The following is a 23,606-nucleotide window of genomic DNA, read 5'->3' as shown; positions in this document are numbered from 1 at the left end:
CGTAAAGGAGAGTCCTCCATATTTGCATTCTTTTGGCCCTCACTGAGGAAGACAGCACTCAACTATTACAAATTCTGTCTGACTGCAGCTGACAGCCAGCCAGTCTGCATTTAACTGACTGGTTAGTCAGTACCTGCATAGATTGGGATTATCTACAGCATTTCTTGTGCCTTGCATTGCAGGACATGAGAGATTATCACAGGGGTTCTGAGTGTAGATGACAGTAGTAATTTGTTGGAAACGAAGCATCAGCAGTTTTACTTGTGTTGCATTTTTTTTTTTAACTCTGGAATGATTTGCATGTATAAGAATCCTAGGGAACAGGGTTTAAATAAAATTTTATTTCCTGTGCGTCAGAGGAAATGTGAAAACCAGAATCCCAAAGTCTCATGAAATGGAAATCAAAGAACTGTAATTTGATTATTGTTTGAAAGCCTTATGGTGAGGCTTTTCCCATGACAAGGGAAAGAGCTGAAATGTGAATGTTGAAAACATGGATTTGGTAGTACTACTGTAACAAGCGCAAAGTGCCTCTTGGGGAGAGTTGATTGCCTTCTGTCCCCATGGAAGGAAAACCTTATCTGGCCATTACTTCAGATTAAAAGTAACTTCATTTATATCTAGCACTTAAATCTCTTACCACAGGTCTAAAGCGCTTTGATAGGTTACTGCTATCCCTCTCTTAAACTTTCCTTTCTCAAAGAGAAATTAAAAGTCAAAGAGCCTTACAGCATTCCCTGGAGGAGAGAGTGCTTCGGTGTTGTCCTGCTCTCACTGAGGGAAAATGTTATCTTGGTAGTAGTATTCTTCTGCATCCTACAGCTTTGCTTTTCTGCATGTCAGGAAAGGGCAGGAGAAAGTACAGGTAGCACAGAGGAATGGTCTGGTTTCAGTGGCCTTCCTTGTTGTTCTCTCCTTGTTCACATTTCAAAGCAGAATATACTTTAAAATGCTATTAAAATTCACAAAATGGTCCATGGTAGTAGTTACTGGTACCTTCCAGCTCATAGAGTTTGCTTTTGCATTGTGAATAGATGCTTCAGTTTTAACCCAGAGATGAACTAGTTTTATTTGTCTATTATGTAGTGTGATACTCTGTTTTCTACAAACAGCCTCGCCAGTGGAAGAAATACATCATATCTGCTCATCCTTCATGGGCTGTTCATTGCTATCTGGAATGCAATATTGCCCTTTTAAAGAATTAAAAAGAGTAAGGGAAGGAAATGGACCTCAGTGTGTTCATTCAGTTAGAGCACGGTTCAGATTTTTGAACAGATGTTATAGAAATAAACATTTTAAAATTCTAGAGGCATCTTGGCAAAGAAGGTAAAACTACCTATCTTCTGTTTTTTCTTTTTCAAGTGTCAAACCAATTATGAGGAGGAACCTAAAAAAAGGACATATATGGTAGAAGAGAAAGTAATAGGTTATAGTTAGATAAACTTGATAAAAAACAAACAAAAATCTCCAACTTGTTCCTTTCTTCTAGGTTAACAAGTCTTTCACAGCATACATAAACATTCAAATATTTAATCTTAACACCATCAAAATGGTTTCTTTTATAAAGCTGTATATGCTACACATCATGAACAGAAATATTTGCCCAAATTGTATATATGAATAATTCTAGCAATTATCCTCTGTCTATATTTAAACTTTGAGCTTGAATAGTTTGCACCTGAAAATATGAAGTAGTCTTCTGAAGGTATACTTCTGGCAAGTTTTTTTATAATCTTCTTTTACAGGTAGTCAAGCGGACATTGTCGAGAAAATTGTTTTACCTCTATAAAATACATGCCTGAAATCTTCACAACCAAATAAATCAGGGATAAAATATCCTTTAAAGAAGCCTTATTGACATAATTGAATAGAGCTATATAACTAGCATTGATGCTGTCTCTTGTATATGTATGCTGTGATGTTGTATTGAAGAAGCAGAAGGAGAAGATAGATGATGTGTTGTGTGAAAACATTACTGCCAGATAAGACTTACTGTGCTCTGAAGAGGCAAATCAGTAATGTAAATAAGGAGCTGGATAAAGCATTCAGTCGTCAAACAAAGCAGAAAGGCTTGTAGGGTAGTGAAAATAAATTAAATACTCTTGCTTTTTATAATTTCTTAATCATTTTGTAGCCTTGCTTTGCAACACTGGAAATGCCTGCCTCACTTTGGCCACAGTGAAATGGGATGTCAGCACAGTACCCTGTTGAGATACACATTTAGGGACAAGCACATTAAATTGAAGATTGGAGTGGAGGGGTGTAGGAGTGTCACCCATGCATTATCCTTCAAGGTAGGAGGTACTAAGCGTGAAGTTTTAATTTCCAAATCAGTCACTCCACCTGCATGGTTTTGTCCTGGCATTTACTATGGTCACGACATGATACCTACTCAGTTATGGTTTCTGGGCTGGTTAGTGAAGTGTGGTTACTAGAGCAGCTGCTAAAGCTTTTTGTGGGCTTGTACTCTGCAGACAGTGGAAACGGAGATATAGCAGCAGCTGCCCCAGAGAGATGCTGAAAACTTAGGAAAAGGAGTAAGAAGCTGTTTTGTAAGCAAAAAAGATGAAGACAAATGCAGCACTTCCACAGTTTGTTTTACTTAAAATTGACTTTAAATTGGGTGAGGCAGCCTAGGCAGTGGGTGCTTCACTGGATAAAGTCATAGATTTTCTACAAGAAGGATGGCCTTGCTTTAAAATGCTTCTACTCTAGCTGATACCTCTACCAAAATGTTGAGAGCTGAAGAATTTTAATTGATTTAACAGAGTTGTCCACACTTTTAGATTCATCTGTGGTCCTATTCTAAACATTGGGCTAGAGCTTTCAGAAACAGGAGTACACTTAGGAAAGGACAGAAGCTTTAGTAGAAAATCCAGTGGTAGTTGGAGTCTCACTGAAATGCATTTTTTAACTTCTTATGCTCACAGATATCAGGTTATAACTCTGCAGCATCAGCAGCAGGGGACACCAGTAGCATACCAGCATCAATGTCAGAGAATGGAACAGAACAGAAGGATGTCCTCACCAGCACTAGTTTAGCAGAGAGGGGCTAAGCTCAGTGAGATTGCTTTCTAGTGAACAGCAGTGGTGATCGCAGAGGAGTGACTTCAGGTGCTGTGATACGGTCCCTGGAAAAGCCTTTCCAGAGGCTTTTGGAGCCATGTAGGGGGTGTAGGGAGATTCATCTCCTTGTGGTTGACTTTTGCAGCCCATTTCCCTGGTTTGGGGAATGGTTTCTTTCTGGATTAATAGCACTGCCTCCTATCAGTGTGACTACAGTGACATTAAAGCTTGAATAATTCTCCATCTGCCATCAGTAGTACTTTTCTAATTAATAGGTTGAATCATTAATATTCTAAGAAATATATTATAATATTAGCTGTTTAAATATTATTCAAACTATGCTTTAAAAAAGCCAAGTTTACAGCAATTTAGTAAGATAGCTGCAATGAGGAAGTAAGTTTATGTTGTCCTGTTGTGCTGGTTTTGGCTGGGATAGAGTTGGTTTTCTTTATAGTAGCTAGTATGGGGCTATGTTTTGGATTTGTGCTGGAGACCGCGTTGATAATACAGCGATGTTTTTGTTATTGCTAAGCAGTGCTTACACAGAGTCAAGGCCTTTTCAGCTTCCCATGGTCTGCCAGGTGCACAAGAAGCTGGGAGGGGACACAGCTGGGACAGCTGAGCCCAACTGACCAAAGGGCTATTCCATACCATATGACATCATGCTCAGCATATAAAGCTGGGGGAAGAAGAAGGAAAGGGGGGAGGTTTGGAGTGATGGCGTTTGTCTTCCCAAGTAACTGTTACATTTGATGGAGCCCTGCTTTCCTGGAGATGGCTGAACACCTGCCTGACTATGGGAAGCAGTGGATGAATTGCTTGTTTTGCTTTGCTCGTGTGCATAGCTTTTGCTTTACCTATTGAACTGTCTTTATCTCACCCCACGAGGTTTCTCACTTTTACTCTTCTGATTCTCGCCCCCATCCCACCGGGGAGGGGGGAGTGAGCGAGCAGCTCTGTGGTGCTTAGTTGCCAGCTGGGGTTAAACCACGACACCTGTACTAATATTGTTCCATGCTAGGCAGCTTGTACTTAGGAAATAGAAAACAAAATTTGGCATCATGAATAGATTCATTAATGTTGATTTAATGGTGATGACAATTACAATGATAACAATTTTATTAAAAGATACTTTGTAGAAAGTGGTAAACTTTGCCTGAGTTTTGCAGGCATGTGGAAAAGCAGTTAATTGACGCCATGGTATTTTATTATTCTCATTATGCTCTCACACCAAGTAAAACTATCCTTTTGAAACCAGTCTCATTGTTATAAATTATAAGCACTTAATAGAAATGGGTTTGAGTGCTACTAGTATTACTGTTCACTGCATCTGAAGTTTTTACACAGGCGAAATTCGATATCCCAGTAAGGACTAAGGACCACCTCAGTTTGGGACACCTAGTGTTAGTTAATTCCTTACTCCTAAACGTTGAGGACATTTCCCAGGATCTCTGATCAAATCCAAAGGCGTTGTTGTCAAACAACTTGGATCCTATTTAATTTTTATACTTATTCATGATCTTAACCAAACAGCTAAATCTTAAACTAGGTGTTTGTCTGTGTGTCTCATTTGAGAGACATTAATAAGCTGTTATTCTGGGGTACAGTTAAGATTCCTTGCATGTTTCTGTGCTAGCTGCTGCTTTTTTTTTTTTTTTTTGGTAAAACACAGCTGGAGGAGAAGGTACCTTTTCTACGATAGATTTAATGGTTAAATCATTCACTGAAAGCCTCTCCCAAATTCTAGCTTCGTTTCCAAATGTGCTGGATCAAAATGTGTGCCCTCCCAGTAAAAATATTTGTGGAAATTTAGTTGCACACAGTAATATTAAACCCAGTATATTTTGAAGAAAGGCTACTGAAACAAATGGCTTACAGTAATGAATTACTAAAAAACATTGTAAGGAATATAACAATTTTCAGGCTACTACTATGCATATTACTTAGAAGTTTGGGTTCCTCTTTTTGTTTAGAGCATGTCCATGTGTTCAAATGCCTACTTCATGTACTCCAGGTGGAAATAACTGCTGCTAAGACAAAGCACTGCAGGTCAGCTGCTTGCTAAAGTAAGCCAGTAGGAACACACGACTTTAATTTGTCTTTCCCAATAAATATGGAGTTTGGTTTCTCACTGCTGTGCTGATGTTTAAAACTCTGAACAGTGTGGTGCAGCTACCTGTGAGAATGCTTGTCCTTCCATGATGACTCACTTTACTGGGGTCGTGAAGCAGTTTTGTCAGAAGAAAGAGCTTTTCCTGCAGTTCATCTGCCTGACACAAGACACTCCTTGCCACATAAATGGAAGTGAGCCCTGTTCTCACCACCTTCTGAACTAGATGGAAACCCTGTCTCTTGAGCCTTCAGCAAGTCTCAGCAAAAAAAGCTACACAGTCTGTGAATTAAATCTTCCCAAATCTTGTCAGGACCTTTTGACAGGACCAGAAGTGGAAGAGATTTCTGCACTTGCATTTCAGAAAGAGCACTGACAGAACAGTGTTGATTAAATTTATGCAACCTGATGCATGTTGTTTGCTAACCCTGTTTGCTTTTTCCCTGTCTGACTGCATCAAACAATTAAAACCACTGAAGACTGAGTTCCTACAGTCAATTCTATGCAAATGAACTGGTGGACTTGAATGGAGTCAGCTATGAGCAGTTGTATGAATGAAACAGTCTCAGACAGTTTTTCTAGGAAAAGAGGATATTCTGAGAATGTTCTCCCTTTTTTACTGTGTCAGGTTTTGCTGTTAATTTTGAGAGTGCATAAATTAAGGGAGTTAGCGTTCCAAGTGCTAGTGTAGTTTGGGTAGGGATCTTGTATAAACAGATTTTAAATCTGCAAGCTGCACCACCTAATCTTCTCAAAAGGATTTTGACAAAAGAGTTAATGCTTATTAGTACCTGTCAGCTAGTGCACAGTTAAAAAAAAAAGGAATGGGTGAAAATCTTACTTGAAATATTTCAAAAGGGAGCTGTTGTAGTTGTTTGTGGTTTGAAGTGGTAAGAGGATGCCACTGTGATGTAGAAGCAACTGTATACACCAGACAGTTATTATTCTCATCTGTAGTTAATAAGGGTAAGCTGAAGTATAAATGAGGGTAGAGATTTAATCCCTCCTAGACTTAATTTGATAAGAAAGATGAGAGACAGAGATTCAATGTGAGTAGGATCTGGGCTTCTTCCCTGAGGCAAAGATTTGGATCCCTTAAGTCTTTGATTCCAAAGAGGAATCTTTAAAAAAAATCCTGTTGGAAGGAGTGCTTACACACTTATTGAGTGTAACAATAAGACGATAAAGATATGTATTTGTGACTTAGTCTTGGTTCATTGTAAGCTACCTGACTTCTGTTCATTTAGAAGCTCATCCACTGGCTAAAAGAATGTTTTTGTCAGTAAAATTAACTAGCAGCATTTGAGTGAGTGATAGGTCTAATGATCACAGAAAGTCGTCTATCTTTCTGGTACCCCTTTATACATAAATGATTTCTGCATCTGATCCAGCATGATCTCCTATGAACGTTCTATGTTTCTTTCTGTGCGTAGTGGTAGGCATTTAGTCTGCTATGAAAGATTCTTTCTAATGCTGTCAGTTAGTGGTTGGCGTTTGATAATCACATTTAAAATGTATGTATGTTATGGAGCTAATTCACTCTAGTTTCTGTGCTGGTTTTCGCTGGGATAGAGTTAGTTTTCTTCATAGTAGCTAGTATGGGGCTATGTTTTGGATTTGTGCTGGAAACCATGTTGATAATACAGCAATATTTTCGTTATTGCTGAGCAGTGCTTACACAGAGTCAAGGCCTTTTCTGCTTCTCACACCACTCCACCAGCAAGTAGGCTGGGGGTGCACAAGAAGCTGGGAGGGGGTACAGCCAAGATAGTTGATCCAAACTGGACAAAGGGCTATTCCATACCATATGGCGTCATGCTCAGCATATAAAGTTGGGGGAAGAAGAAGGAAGGGCGGCAGGTTCGGAGTGATGGCGTTTGTCTTCCCAAGTAACCCTTATGCGTGATAGAGCCCTGCTTTCCTGGAGTGAATGAATTCCTTGTTTTGCAGTGCTTGCCTGTGCAGCTTTTGCTTTACCTATTAACCTGTCTTTATCTCAAGCCACGAGTTTTCTCACTTTTACCCTTCTGATTCTCTCCCTCATCCCACCGGGGAGGGGGGAGTGAGCACGCAGCTGTATGGGTCTTAGTTGCCAGCTGGGGTTAAACCATGACAGTTTCATAAATATGTAGTAGTTTTCTCAACCTGCTGAACTGCTGGTCCACATGCTTCTTTGTTGGAGGGAGTTCTACAATTTTATTTTTCTTGAAATCTTGTTTTTTAAAGGTGTTACTGTCATAGATTTTAAATATTTTAAATATTTGGATTAAAACTTTACCCTTACCAATGAAGACTTAAGATTCTCGCTTGCATATTTAATTTGTCCAACATTAAGAGACAGGAACTGCATGAAAGAGAATGTACTTATTAAAGTTGTCTTTCTTGCTTGCAAGTGAGAAGAGAAAACAGAACACTCAAGTTAGTTTATACCCATTAAAATGCAGAAGAGAGATGTGGATATAGGAGTTACTGCTGATATCTAAAGCTTTTCTTTTAGCCAGATAGAGAACTTCTATTTTGAGCACTGATTCCACAGACCTCTTGTGTGTTTGGACATCTGTTTATTCATGTTCCATTACAAACTTAAAACTATATATCATTCTAAGCTCTTTAGGATAAGGACTGTATCATCATATATACTTTTACAGTAATTGCTACAGCAAGACCTTGGTGCTAAATGGGGCTTCTGGACACTGCCTGTGTTGAAATGATAATAAAATTGCTTGAGTTGATAATGGGCAGTTGTTAGGATGTTTTGGAAGGGTTTCATTATGTACCTGTGAAATGCATTTTAATTGATGTATATTATAGTGTGATGTTTAGTGCTAACATTTGTAAGTTTGGTGCATGCCGGTAGAGATGTTTCTCTGATAAAGCCCTTGAGAATTTTTTTGTCCTTTGTTTTCTTGCAGACCTTTGGAACGTTCCAGTGAAGATGTAGATATAATATTCACACGACTGAAAGAAGTGAAAGCTTTTGAGAAATTTCATCCAAACCTTCTCCAGCAGATATGTCTCTGTGGATATTATGAAAATCTGGAAAAAGGAATCACATGTAAGAGAGCTTCATATGATGATCTATTTTATGTAGATAAAATGGGGGGTTAGGCTGGGATTGTCTCTAGGAGATTGATGAGAGAGCACAATCAGTGGAACGGCCATAAAAACGTTTACAGCCATAGTCATGGGGGAAGGCAGGACTAAAGTGCTGCTTGCTCTACAAATACAGTGTGTAGTGAATCTATGGTAACAAGGCACACATTATTGGATTTATGACTCTGCCACTGTTTTGTTGAAAGATTAGAAGCAAATAATTGCACTTAAGCCTCATTTTTCCCCTGTAAATGTATTACTGGTCTCTTTTGTAGGTGCTTTGTGATGTCAGGGGCAAAAGTGTATCACCTAGCTAAACTGAACTAGTGTACCTAGCTAGTGTATCACTGAAGCTAAACCATGACAACATATCACTAATAGTGTGTGGTTTGCAGTCACTCTGGATAACATGAGACAGATTTGCAGAGCTGCATACTGCTGCGGGGTGCAACAGCTCTCTGCCTGCTCTGGCAGCCCATGTGCCAGATGAAGGTGGACAGTTGTGCTTGGTCTATGAAGCTGAGATGGAAATAAGTAGTGGTTCTGTGATGGGAATGTGTGAGTTCCTAGAGCTGTACCAGGGGAATAGCTGATGGAGACCTGTGGTGTTTGGTAGAGTCTTAGGTACCCCTCGGGTAAATCTGGCATGCTTTAGGCACACAGCACTGGGGTTTGCCTAGAGTAATAGGAATTCTGATGCTCTGTAATCACACAGTTGGAATGCCTGAATGTCGAAGTCCTGCAGTTGCTTCTCAGCCAGAACTCTTACTGAAGTCAGTGGGAGCTGTGTCTGCATTGGAAGATTCTGAATTTCAAAGGGACATTGTTCAGAACGTCTTTTTTTGGTTTTGTTTGTTTGTTTGTTTTGTTTATTAACTAAGAGAGCAGTAGAAGAGAAGCAAACTGTGGAGAAGAGTGAAGCAATTCTATGTGCTTTCATTGCTTCTGTAGTGTATCGACCAGCTTAGTAAAATATGTGCTTTCCAGTGTCATTGGAAATATTATTGTAATAGTAAGTAAGTAGTCTGATATGGCAAATTCTGTAGTGCCAGCAGTGACTACAGTAGTACAGTAATATGAAGGAAAATGTTTGTTAATGTTCCTAAACTTAGAGAGATAGCTCTTACTTACAAGGTTTCATCTTTCCAGTATTCCGTCAGGGTGATATTGGGACGAACTGGTATGCTGTTCTGACAGGATCACTGGATGTGAAGGTTTCTGATACAAGCAACCACCAGGTAAAATACATTTTTCATTGAAACCATCCAGTCAGTAGTACAAAGAAAAGGTATGACTTATGCTGAGGTAGATAACAACAACATATACCGTACAGATATTTTGTCTTATCACAAGCATGTTTCTCTGAGTCTCCTTTAGTCTCAGTTGTCCTTTGTCTATGGAGGCAAATCATGTCATTGATTTCAAGAAAATGGAAATGTAATGCTGTGAAAAGAGGTCTACATTTTAATATGAAACAAGACTCCTCTGTCTTTTCTAATAGTGCCATATGAAGTTAAGCTAAAGATTTAAAAGTTGTTAATTTATTCCCTGGAAATATTTTAATTCAGTCCTTGTTCAGAAAGTTCAAACCAAACCCACCAACAGTGCAGTCTGATAACAACATACTGCAGTGTCCACTGCAGGAATGGGAAAGTATTATTATAATATCAGAGTATTGGAACTGCTGCCATGTTAGACCAGAAGCCTGGAGGTAATACCTATTCAGTGTTAAGAAATAGAAGAACAAGTAAAACTCCCCCCAAATTGCAAGTGATTTCTCGGGAACTTGGCACTCCTGGATTTACAAAATTGGGAATTTAGAGTAAATACAAAAAAAAAAAGGATGAGAGATTTCTCCTGGAGAGAGTCTCCCATGCATGTCATCTAATGACATGCTGAGAAGTCATGGACTTCCTGCTGTGAGCTGAGTCTTCTGGAAAGGCATCATGTCCCATTCCCTGCTCCCATGTTTGAGATCTGGGATTGTCCCATCATGTAGCTCAGCATGGGGTTGTACTTCTGACATGTGACTCATTGTGTCTTCACATGAGTGATATAGCTACCCAGGACCTGAAGTATAACACTACCCCTTTTTCCACCTTGATTGAATATAGCATGCCTGGGGTGGTGGTGGTGGTGTATTCTTTGCCTGAAGTTTGGCTGATTGGGAAAGGTTTCTTGCTCATAGAAGATTGGCAGAAATTGGATTTTTCACTTTGTTGAGCACTGCATCACCAGTGAAATTGGGTCAGAATGTAAGTCAGGGCAGTGTGTGAGCACTGGGTCTTTCTACTTCTTACAGTAAAATGACAGATACCAAAGGAACGTCTTTCATATCATTATTTTTAGCAACCTCTTCACTATACTAAGTAGAGACTGATTGAAAGTATAATTAGCCTAATTTGAGCAATTCTCAGCATGGCCTGGCTGTCATTGGTATTGTCACAATTTGGAACAGTACTGGGCTCTTACCAGATCCTTTTCTGTGCAGGTCTAAGGTGATCAGGAATATTTTCCGGTGTTTGCCGAAAGATGGCACTACACTATTGTTAAGGGCCAATGCTCTTTACTGAATCAGAAAGAAATATAACCACAAAAGTGTTCTGGATGTGGAAGTTAAATGAAGAATCTGTTTGGAGTGTTGATTTGTTCTGTTAGATGGAGGATGGAACACTTCAGGCTTTTAAGAAATCGAATATAAATACTCTTTTCTGCTTATTCAGGTTCACTGCATTTTCCTGCCAATAGGAAACTACAGAACTACAATTCATATAGTTCTAGTTCTAGAAATTATATTCTGCAGTAATTTCTTAACCTCACGTTTCCTTCTCACGGGAACAATGAACTGATGTCATGGTTTAGCCCCAGCCGGCAACTAAGCACCACGCAGCCGCTCAGTCACTCCCCCTCGGTGGGATGGGGGAGAGAATCGGAAGAGCAAAAGTAAGAAAACTTGAGGGTTGAGATAAAAACAGTTTAATAGGTAAAGCAAAAGCTGCGCACGCAAGCAAAGCAAAGCAAGAAATTAATTCACTACTTCCCATGGTCAGGCAGGTGTTCAGCCGTCTCCAGGAAAGCAGGGCTCCATCACGTGTAACGGTTACTTGGGAAGACAAACGCCATCACTCCAAATGTCCCCCCTTCCTTCTTCTTCCCCAGCTTTATATACTGAGCATGACGTCATATGGTATGGAATAGCCCTTTGGCCAGTTGGGGTCAGCTGTCCTGGCTGTGTCCCCTCCCAGCTTCTTGTGCACCTGGCAGACCATGGGAAGCTGAAAAGTCCTTGACTAGTACAGCAACAACTAAAACATCTCTGTTTTATCAACACTGTCTTCAGCACAAATCCAAAACGTAGCCCCATACCAGCCACTATAAAGAAAATTAACTCTATCTCAGCTGAAACCAGGACAACTGAATTCTTACCACTGCCTAGTTGCCATAGGACACAGCCTCACTGCCAAAAGGACAGCAGCTCGTGCATTTACCATTCCTGTCCTGGATAAGTTTCGTGGTTGCGGACTCCTAAATAGTATTTGAGTCCAATATTTTCTCTGGTTTTGCTCCAGCTTGGTGTTTATACCATGTCCCTCCTTGTCCATCCTTGCTCTCCTGCTCCTTGTCCTGTCTTTAGCTCCTGGGTGCCCTGTTCCAGTCTTGCCTGTACTTCCTTGTTGGCATGGTGCTAGTCATTCTTGAGCTTGAAGTACTTGCTAGCACTCCCTGCCTACTGTGCTTACTATGAACCCAGGTGATGGAGGAAATACGGTGTAGCTCCACAGGCAGGCAGCCCTGACAGACTCAGTTGCCAGTATTGTGCTCCCAGCTAGGAATGTATGGCCAGTGCTTAAGATGTAGGGATGCTTGTAACCTACCCTGGAGCACATTTTCCAATAACAGCACCCAGGAGCCAAAGCTTCCTTTGCAAAGTCATAGTAATGATTAATTGCTCTGCTGTTACTATTATACCATAAATGGCACTAATGCCAATGAGAAACTTCCAGCAGAGCAGAAGAGAGACACAAGTTTACCTGAGTTTACAAGTTTAGAAGTTTGTAGTCTCATGTAAACATACAGAAGGACTATGCTATCTTTTCTAGGAAGAGAGAAGCTAACTTGGGTTCCTATTGGTTAAAAAGTCTTTAGACATGACTAATAACCTTTTAATTCTTAAGATGAGCAGGAGGTTGTACTAGATGACCTCCTGAGTTTTCTTGCAGCTTGAATTACCCTATGATTATATGATGATGCCTACAGTGTTAATGTAAATATGGAAAATCAATTCTCTTGATTAAAAATATATTAGTCCCACTTTTACTAGGTGTTTATCTGTCTACCTGGCATACTTAAATTTCAGCAACCTGGGAATAAATGCGTTGTGTAGCAGCTACCATGTGCTAACTCTTTATGCAGTCACCTTTGGTGTTTGGTAGCTTTCTCCCATTAAAAGTGCAGTAAGTTATTGTGCACTTGGTGCTTACTAAGAATGTCTTAATGGCCTTTGCTCTTACAGAGGCATGTAGTTACATGTCTTGCACTAGAAATTATATCTAAATACACTAAGGGATCAAGACTTCATTGTAGCTAGTGAAGTATTAATTCATACACATTCTTGCTGCATATTAGCTTACTCGTGCAGGCACCTGTGATTTCTCACAGAAAATGTTAGTAATACTGATTAGGACCAAGTTGAGAATTCCTATAAACAGAAATATTAACATTACCTATTATTTGATATTATGATAAGAGGAAGCATTCCATGTACTGATTTAAATGTTTTAATAAAGGCAAACACACTTATTTAGGATCTCATAGATAAAGCCTCGCTTTCATCTTGGTTTGGAAATATCCTTTCTCACTGCTTGCAAAACTGTATTGTGTCACAAGAGGGCAGTGTTAGAATACATAACAAACTGAGTACAGGCAATATTTAATACTAAAATGGCTAGTTTGAAAACCATATTCAACTCTTTACAATATACCTGTTTTAAAGAGTTTGACCAGAGCAGATTTCTCTGTTACTGTTAGTTCTGTTCCACTGAGGTGGTGAAATATGCTAGCTGCTGCTGGTCATGATGGTAATTTCATTTGCCATTGAAATGGGACAATACAATTTACTATATAGAGTTCTGACAGGATTACCCATCCAATACATCCTGAGTGGTGGCTGGTCTGCTTTCTATACAAATTATTTATGAATTTTCTGGCTATTCAACAATCAAGAAGAGACTGAAGAGGACTTTTTTTTTTAAGTTAAAAATATCACACTGAATTGCAGAGGTAAATGTAATGAACTGTTTTGGTCTTGCCTCAACTTGTTTGTAATAAATACCCTGATAAATATTGTACTTAAAAGTCACACAAAGACTTATTATGTCCCCTTCAAAATAAACAGAAAATGCAGCCTGTTTAGAATCTATCAGAAAGAGGTCGTTACCCTCAGTTATGAACAAATTCTGAATTTAATTTTTATTTGGCACTGTTGCCTACCCAATGTTACAACCAAGGTATACAGTAATAAAAGTTGCTCTTAGAGATATTCTGAGTTTGGCGTTGTCTTAAAAATACTGCTGAGTGCCTTGTGTATGTTTAATTTTTGAACTCTATTTTGAAAGTGCACAGGTTCTGAAGGATGACTGTTGGTAATGTCTCAGAATAAAGCTGGAAATAAATGCATTATGACAAAAGCATCAGTGTGACATCTTTGCCGGATTCTGCAGCATTGTGTTTCACTGAATTAGATTCAGAGCCTTTTACCCCAAATGATTAAGATTTATATTCCTATCTGATAAAAGGGCAAGGAATGAAGAGAAGAAAGACAAAGACCAAACAGCAATTTGATCTGCAGTTTTGCTGTAGTCTGCCAGCTGAATCATAGTGTGTGCTGGGGGCTATTGCTAGTTTATCTTGCCTGTGTTTTGGTGGATTTTTTTTAAGCTGATGAGATTTTAAAAACAGACCAAACTGCACACAGGGTGTTGACGTTACAAACAATTAGCCTTTTTTAGAAAACCTTTAAAGGAGGAGCTGTGGGTGCTTGGGTGGTACAGCAGTGTCAGTTGTAGGAAGATGCAGAGGGCTGGGGCTCAAAAGCCAAATAAGTTAGTGGGGTTGCTGAGAAGAATGACTGTGAAGAAAGAGGTTCAGATGTCCACATAAGAAAGGGAAGACTTTCCTGGCTGTTTGAATACAAAGGAGGTATGTTGTAAGATGAAATGGAAACAAGGAAAGGGATTTAAACAGGACAGTCCTTGCAATACTGCTTTCTACATGCAAATGCCATTATGTATGCGTGTAAATAGCCATTATGTATTTTGGAGATAACCTATGTGAAGTCATGACATAGATTTGTACTGTAGTCTGTAGTGTAGTGTAAATATGCCCAAGCTAGCTTTAAATTACTTAGTTTGGGCATGAGAGCTGCTCTACCCATTGTAACACAGAGATTGACTGGACTAATGTACTCAGGTGAGCAGCAGGGTGTGTTGGCCCATGCTGAGCTCCACAGTGTTGTGGTTGTACTAATTTTGGTTTTGAACTTAGCTTATTGAAAGTTAATATAGAAAAATAATTTCAATTCTGTCTGCCAGGTAACTTAGCAAAAAGTCCAAGACGTTGCAAGTAGCTTTTAGAGGATCAGAGAGAAAGGTATGGAAATAATGAATGTTATTACAGTACAATTAATCTGATTTGTAAATATTTTAATTAGGAACTAGAAGAGAATTTGGTCACAGTCTTTCTAGAAGCATAATGCCTCCTTTGAGCAAATCACCTTGTCTTGTGTAAAGAGGATGGCCTAACATACGTTGGCAAACTGCAATTCTAGTGTGAGAAGATATTTCTATGTTATCTTTAAAAGTAGTTTGATAAGGATTTCCTATGTGAATGGCTGAAACATACTCCAGTGGAGGTAATGGATCAGGAAAATAACTTCACAGAACAGATAGTTTACTTTCATGTGTATACTTTGGTTTCTCTGTTGTAAAAGGAAATTTTTGCTGAGGACAAACTGAACTGTGTCGAAGTAATAATAAGCAAACTTTTCAAAATGCCAGCTTTTGCAGATCTCCAATTAAACATGGAGATGGTATGGAGTCTTGGAGGGACACAGGTGCAGAGGTGAGTTAAAGGTATAAGGTATGGGAAGATGATGAAATTAAAAACAAACTAGCTACATCAACTCCCAGTGAAAAATGCCCAATCCCTTTCAACCTAGCACTCATAATTTTTTTTCCTATTTTCTTCATTTCTCTTTCAGACACCATGATTTTGTTTATACACAGTACAAAAATTCTGTTTGCCAGGTTGGAAAATAGAAAGTGTCACAAGTCAGGGAGGAGCATGCAGGGACGTGCCTTGTGATGGTGGGGGAGGGAATAAGGCAGAGCCTTGTCTCCGATTCTCATCCATTCTGTAGAATGTTCTTACAAATTCAATAATGTTTTAGATTGATGGAGGGGGGGGAGATTTAACAACTCTTTCACTGCATGTGTCTCACCTGCCAGTGAGAGTCAGTGAAACTGAATACACAAACAGCCTCTCATTTGAACTATACCATTTTATAGTGTGTTCAGAGGACAGATAGCAATGGAAACAATCTCATCTTTTTAAGTCTTTAATACTGCCTTTTAAATAGCTGTGTGAATTTTAGCTGGTTACCAGCAGCTAGAACCCCCTGCTGCTTCTGGGATTGCAGAGGGGAACAGCAAACCGAGTTTTGAGCTGCCAGCAATCCTCCTGAAGTCTACGCTGAACAGCAGGAGATTCTTGAGTGTAAGGTTAACAGGCGTAATAGGAAACCCACACCTGGTTCCCCAGGAGGCTAGAGATGTATAAACAAAGGGCAGAGACAAAATGGGGCTCTGAAGTCTTGAAGAAGACAGATGGGCTTGCTCCCTAGCTGGCTGCAAAACTGCACCTCAATGGAGAGTAATGATGGCTGGGGAAAAAACCTGAAAGAACTTTCACTTGATAGAAGCCTGGACTTTTCTTTAATGAATGTAGATAGGACCATTCCATCTCCTTGACTTAATACCCCACAATGTTAATTTATTTCTCAGGCTGAACAGATGTCTTATCAGAAGTTATCTTAGAAAGTGGTTCCTTAACCAACACCTTTCCTTTTCTTCTCTATTCTGTCTTTAAAGATATATTCTTTAGGCTTGTAAAGAATAAAAAAAAAAGTGTTTCAAAGGAGGTTTTTTGTTTTGGACGGAGGGAATGGAGTGAGAAAGAATTTGGAAGATGTAAATATTGCTTATGATCCACCTAATGGAAAAGTTACTTTTTCTGCCAGGCTATTTGGTTATTCTGCCCTAAACAGAGACATTTTATCTGAACTTTCTAATTAAAGTTGAGAATAATGTATTGGAGACCCGGAGATGAAATTTTGTGTGAGCAGTAGGCACATTTTCTTTGTAGCTCCTTTGAGTGCAATTGTGAGTATAGTAGCATGCATATAGTGTTTCAGCTCTGAAAAGTAAGCTTGTTAAGGTAGAACTTTAGTGTATAGCCTGTACGATAGGCTGTTTATAGAGACTTCTATTTAGGTGCTTAGGTGCTCATTCCCAAATATTCTTTCTTTTAAACAGTGCCTGCTCATATTTGCCTTCCTTGAAAATTTATTTCTGACAGTTGGTAAATTCTTCCTAGATCTTTTCTAAGACAATAATTGATTTTGTTTTCCTGAACACATAATTTTATATGGTAATATCTGTGCAAAAGCAATTTGCTATGGTTCAGGGAACTGGACTATTATGGGCATTTGTCTTTGTAATGCAATTACAATGCTACTAACTTGATCTTAATAACATTTGCCTATTACCACTTATTAGATGCATGAAAGGAAAACAATGCAATTTTAAACACAGAAAATGATGCTGAAATATGCTCATGCATCTCTCCTGGATTATCAGCCACAAGGATTTAGTGGATGGGATGACAAAATTTTCTGCTTTTATTTTTGTAGACATTTCATGAATCCTACATTTTAGAATTAAACTATATTCCTAATGTTGTATTAAGTAAAATTAGCATGTGTTTGTATATGTTTATGTATATTTGTCTGTGTGCATGTATGATTTCCTTAGTAAAGTGCAGTTTTTATCAGTTTAAATTTTTAATGCTGTTGCTATTTTTTTTCAATTACTCAAAAGACAGTCAGTTAAGGCCCAACTCAGAAAGAGACATAACATAACTGTTCAGCTTCAAGCCTGTGCTCAGGAACATAGCAACTTGTAAGCCTAAAGTACAGCATGTATCTAAAGATCTTGATTCAGCAAGTTATTTAATTTCGAGTACTCTAATTTTTTGTCTGCAGTAGCTCATAATTTATATAGGAACTATTACAGAGGAGTTCCTGGCCAAGGGGGATTGATTTAGGCATCTTTCCATCACATGAATGGCATGTGCTCACATAGACTCTTTTGAAGTGGACTTTACTGCATGTTTGGGACCAACTCTATTCCAGGTTGTTTTGGACTTTTAATAGTTTTCTTGAAATCCCTGACTTATGTGAAAAGAATTTTTTTTTTTTCAGTCTGGTACTTAATCGGCAGGCATCCATTAACAATTGAGAGATTTACTGGCATTTTCTACAGAAAGGCCAAGAGTTGATTAAACTGTACAACTGCACTGTGCACAGACCTTGTACAATAGGGAAATGCATTATAAATACAAGAGGATATTGTAATTGAAAGTTATGTTTACTGAGAAAACATAACAGTCAAATTTTCTTTCTGATGAGGTAGCCTATAGAGGGCAGAAATTTATATTCCAAGATGGCATTTCTGATGCTAGTTATCTTCTGATCACCTCTGATATTTCTAAAGGATCTCCTCATCACAACAGTCTTCAGAGGGAGATGAACAGAGGTCATAACTTTCTTCCAAAGGTGAAGGTGACTCTTGTGTTCTCTCCTTTGCAGACAGAAATGTCTAATTCAACTGATGGTTGTAGAAAACAGAAGTCCTGTTGTGTTGTTAATCAGCATATATTGATTTTTTTGTTGGCACTTTTAATTAATTTTCTTTTAAAGCAAATTGCTGAAGAATCTTAAGGCAGTGCTGTTAACAAATGTGACATAAAGACTCTTAAAACATCCTGGAATACTTAATATGTGTCCTTTTATTTTTAATTCGAAGGATGCTGTGACAATATGCACTCTGGGAATAGGAACTGCTTTTGGAGAGTCCATTCTGGATAACACTCCTCGCCATGCTACCATCGTTACCAGAGAATATAGCGAGCTCCTTCGAATTGAGCAGAAGGACTTTAAAGCACTTTGGGAGGTAAATTCTGATTTATTTGCGGTTTATGCAGGAAAAAGTGATTTAACCTTTTAAGTGTTTGTAATGAAATGTAAGCACATTTATATTGTAAGCAAAGTAATAATTCTTTTAAATTAGTTTGGACAAAAAGAAAAGTCTTTTTACTTCCTTTTAGTGCTTCATATTCTGCATGATTACATACTCCTGTATTTCTTTCTTGCGAGCTTCTTCTGAAGTAACTTTGGTGGAATTTCTGGTGGAATTTATTTGTATACTGCAAGCATTGCTTTCTTAGCCTTAAAGGTGCTTTTATTGCCAGCATTTATGAGGAGAGTCTATCCTTAATATACTCTGATATTTTAAATTATTCTCCTTTACTCCTGTCTCATCACCAGCTGTAAGGGGTTTAGAATTTGCAGATGGATCAATATCACTTAAAAATTGTTACTGATTACATGTGAATTCCCTTAAAACTTTCCTTTGTGGAGAACGTACTGCTGAGGTTCTTCATTCCATAATCTGTGTGTATCCATGCTGAGAAGACTTCATTAACATGTTACTGTGCTAAGTTACTGAACTTCAATCAGTTCGCATTTTTGTAAGCATTACACTTGATTTGAAAAGTGTTCTGGGAATTGGAAGGCATCCTGCTGGCCTGGCCTGCACTAGTGCCGATTTGTACTGCCAGCTTGTTTTAAATGGTGACTGTACAAATTTAGGTGTTGTATAGAGCTGTCAGATGGTGTGACGGTGTCCTAAAGTTGCAGATCTAGGGACATGAACTATATTTAAGAAATAGATGCTGGTAGTAGCATTTTAGTTCAGCTTCTCTCCTGAGCGCAGATAGATGGGGTTTTTTTGGCTTTCTCTTTTCCTGAGAAAGAGCAGTATTATACTCCAAATAATTGTCCTAAGGCGGTACTAAAGTAAGGGTATCAGAAAGAAAATAAAATCCACAACTAGCTACACTGACTGAGGAAGCAGAACTAATATCACCTGTCTGCAAATATGTTGCTTTGAGCATAGTTAATGGTGCAGCATGACCGAGACCAATATATGAATAAATGTGCTTGCCATTGAATGCTCTGACAGTATCAGATTTCATTCTTTGAATTGCATAGCCATAATTTGTACAGTTTTTTTGGCAATGTCTGCAGCTAAAATAAAATGCTTGTAAAGTCTCATAGCAAATTTGAAGAAATTCACAATGCAATATTTTTCTGCAGTTCATGCTTTTTTCTCGACAGGAGCTGCATTATAGTTTTAGACCCTGGCATTAAAAGATTAAATATGCCAGTGGTCTCATCTGTTTTAACATATGCTACACTTGCCAGTGGCCAGAAATTTTTTATGTAGATACTGCTTTACAGGCTCATGATGGAGGAGAATAAATCTAATTGTAGGTTTCTCAAGTAACGTTTTTTTTTAAATTCACCTTTAATTGTAATGTAATTTCTGCTATGTATGTGGCTTTCCTGCTAAGCATTTAGAGACTGTTGGTTTCCTATCAGAAATATTGGTGGAGTGGAGGTTAAGTTCCCTTCTTAAAAATTTTGAAACATGTAAAAAGTTGTTTTAAAACAAAAATGCCAATGTCATTTGCTCTTTAATCACTAATACAATGTTGTTTCTAATAATTTTTCTGATTTTGATGAGTTTTTTGATGATAGATGCTTTTGGAAAAGGTCACGTGTGTTGAAAGTATTGGGAGCTATCATAGGGAGCCTTAGCACACATCTTTTATATTGCAGATTTTATGAAATTGTGCAGTAGAGCATGTCACAGATGCTGCAGGTGTCAGTCACAGACCACAGTTTAGCTTTGTTGTGCTTCTTTGCCTTTTGTGCAGTTTTGCAGTGAACTTTTCATGTATTTTGGTGTGCTTTCTTTCAAGGAGGCTATCCCTGTGCTCTTAGTGAGTGGAAAATTTTGCCATGAAATATAGCTTTGCTGGTTAGTCTGAGGTAGGATTAAGTTGTTAATTTTTTTCAAGGCAGTATTTGTTTCCTTGCAATCTACTAGTCCCACAGGCTACATAAACTGCAGCTAAGGTATGATAAACAGAGAATGTTCAAAACAGAAAATTATTTAAGAAAATTCCCCCAAAATATACTAGCAATAGCAGCAGTAGTATATTATTATTATTGTTGTTATTGTTATCTGAAGAAAAGTAAATACTTTTCTTCAGGGAAACTCTTTGTTATGTTATGGATGCTGTGTAGTTCTGTCTACCTTATCCTAAGATTCATATATCTTTGCTGTGACAAAGCCCGTATGGGGAAATGGTTATTGATACAGTGAAATGCCATTCAGGTAATTTTTTAATTTGTTTTTAATGAAAACCCACACAAAGTCAAGAATGGATCACAGATATTTTTTATCAATGGTACCATGGGAGAAATGGGAGAAGACAGTGTCAGTGTCATTACAATCCAGATATGCTAAGAACTAAAATCTAGTGCATACAAATCTCAACTTTCCAGATAATGAGAATTTAATTCCAGAAAGAAGTAGTTTCTCCATTTAAAAAATGTTGAATAATTCCAAAATAATATAATACTGTAGTTTAAGAACAACCTAAATAAAGTGTAGGGTTGAAATTCTTAAAATGGTTACTGCTTTTATGAATGTAAGATTTTTATCATTAATAATAGAAGTGCAAAAAATACATTTTATATATGATTACGTTTTTTGGGTTTGGTTTTTTTTTTCCTGTGAAATTTACTTTTGGGGAAATTTACTTTTTTCCTTCTTTTGAGGGAAAGAACAAATGAAAACTCTCTGTTAGCAGATTAAAGATTTTTGGCATAGAGAGCATGGAAATTCCAAGACTGCAATTTTTCATATTCTTTTTTATTTTTAGGTTGTGAATATAATCTTGGAAAATGAACCGTTATAAATTGATTCAGTATTGACTTTAATTTATTGTGCAACTAATCTGAAATGATAGGACTAAGACCTATGAACTATCTACCTTTATAGTAAAAATTTGTTGACACTGAAACCTGCTGATGAAGTTCATGTTTGCAACAAATGTTTTTCTACCACAAATCTATGCAGTTCTCTGAAAGACAAATAAATGTCCATTTATACTGATTATGAAACTTTTAGTATAAATCCTGAAACTAGATTTTGAGAAAGATATAATACCTATCTATTTTAGTTATTTCTAAGTTTAGAAAAAATTTCAGAATCTCTGTAACTTCATATTATGAATTTACAGATTTTTCTGAGTTTTGTTTAAGTTGAAAAGTTCCTGTATTAGCTGTATTGCTCTAAGAAACAATTGTATTGATAGAATGTTTCAGAGACCAGATGTGGCTTATTAACATATTTAATGCACAATATACAGCAAAGTGTATTAATTTATTTGAGTACAATTACAATTGGGTCTATACCTGAAAGAAAGAGATTGCTACTTCTAAACAGACTTTTTTCTTTTTTATCACTATTCTTCTGTCAATTTTATAAATTTAAATACTCTCTGAGGAAAAGATGGGATATTCTTTATCAAAACTATAAGATTCCTTCTGTAATATACAGAACCACATATTCAATCAACCCTTTAAATACAGAAAGATTTTCTATGATCTCCATTTTTAACAGTCAGGGAATGCTGATCAAAACAAATGATACTGTCCTGATAACAACAATTACCAGTTGAAATGGCCTAGTCTTTTCTCTAATGACTGTATCTGTTGAAGTAGCATCCTGTTTGGAACATCCATTGAACTTCTAAGCTTACTCATCCTTGGAGACTTGTTTTCTATCAATGGCTGCTATAGCAGATTGGAGACGATGAAATCTCTGGTTAGGTTCTCACACAGCTGAACACTGTTCCCTGAGGAAGAAGCTCTAGGAGGTTATGGGAATCACTGGTGATGTGCCTTTGTGCACCAATTGTCCCTGGACTTCATCTCTGAGGAGCACTAACAAACATGAAAGAAGTTATTCATCACTGTTATAACACTGTAGACTTCCAAGATGCTCTATGAATCTGTTGGAAGAATTACTCTTTGTGTTGATAAGAACTTGCTTTCCCTCTTTAGTATCAATGAGTTAGTGTGGTGCTAGCTACCTTGCCCAAAAAACTTTCAAAGCACAAAGGAAAATACATCCAAAAATAAACATGAAAGCAGAAGGCTACACACGAGGAGCTCTGGTCATGCACATCCTGTTGGGTCACTGGCTTGCTCCACCCCTAATATTTGGATTCGTTTAAACAGAGTAGGAGTGAAATGAATGTATTTGAGCAGTGTTATCATTACAGAAGTTCTCTGTAGTTCATCCTCAAGCTTTGTCCTTTCATGCAGTTGCAAACTGATTCAAACCCAGACAGGAAGGGAGTGAATCTGCTGAGAGGTGACTTATTTTTAGAGGTCTTTCCTACCACAGTGAATTACTCAGCCTTCCTTGGATAACATACAAATAACCAATTTCCTTTTGTGTGGAATAAGATTATGTTAGAAGTTACTGAACATGCCTTGAGAAACATTTGATCCTGAGTAAATGAAGAACAGCTATTACTTCAGTATGCACTAACTTTGGAGAAAGGGAGTCTTGGACCCTATAAGGTCAGAATGAATATTTTAATTCTTTTTTATTCATATTCAGCAGCACTTACACATCTTGTAGTCTGATAAATAGTAGCGTAACTTGCTTCCTGCTTTTGCCCATCTGATGATTATTCAGTAGCCCTCAGCAGACTTCACTGCTCTGAAATGATAGCTTTGGGAGAAGCAGCTTTCTTACCGTCTTTGTTTTCTGAGCACCGTGAATGTTTGTTTTTAATGAGCTAGTTTAAAAACAAATCCTCTGTCAGAACAGAAGAAATTTTACATACAATTTCAATGGAATGCTGTGTAGGAAATACAAGTATGAAATGGCATGCTGACTTAAATGTTGTAGTGCTGGTCAGTGAGATTTCTGAATAAGGCTTAAGTTCATCAGAATTGAGACCACAGCTCTCAGTGCATTTGCAGGTAATATCATTTTGTCTTTTTAAGGTATATCTAATCATATCCCCTATATCAAGGTATAATATAATCTTATGCCTCATGTGTCAGGAT

At 37.9% G+C, this 23,606-nt stretch overlaps 1 protein-coding gene across 3 annotated transcripts in view; it reads left to right on the top strand.

The window, feature by feature from the left end:
- RAPGEF4 (Rap guanine nucleotide exchange factor 4) overlaps positions 1-23,606 on the top strand; it is a 157,283-nt gene that overhangs the window by 6,916 nt on the left and 126,761 nt on the right. Inside the window, exons 2-4 of one of the 3 annotated variants that reach the window (XM_075512054.1) lie at positions 8,089-8,231; positions 9,419-9,507; positions 18,412-18,558. In XM_075512054.1, the coding sequence (XP_075368169.1) occupies positions 8,089-8,231; positions 9,419-9,507; positions 18,412-18,558 (379 nt within the window). Of the gene's footprint in view, positions 1-8,088; positions 8,232-9,418; positions 9,508-18,411; positions 18,559-23,054; positions 23,112-23,606 lie in introns of those variants that run through there. The other 2 variants (XM_075512056.1, XM_075512055.1) reach the window with 2 other exon arrangements.

This window comes from Mycteria americana, chromosome 9 (assembly GCF_035582795.1).
Source record: "Mycteria americana isolate JAX WOST 10 ecotype Jacksonville Zoo and Gardens chromosome 9, USCA_MyAme_1.0, whole genome shotgun sequence".
Classification (NCBI taxonomy): domain Eukaryota; kingdom Metazoa; phylum Chordata; class Aves; order Ciconiiformes; family Ciconiidae; genus Mycteria; species Mycteria americana.
This window is presented reverse-complemented; position numbering and strand designations above follow the sequence as displayed.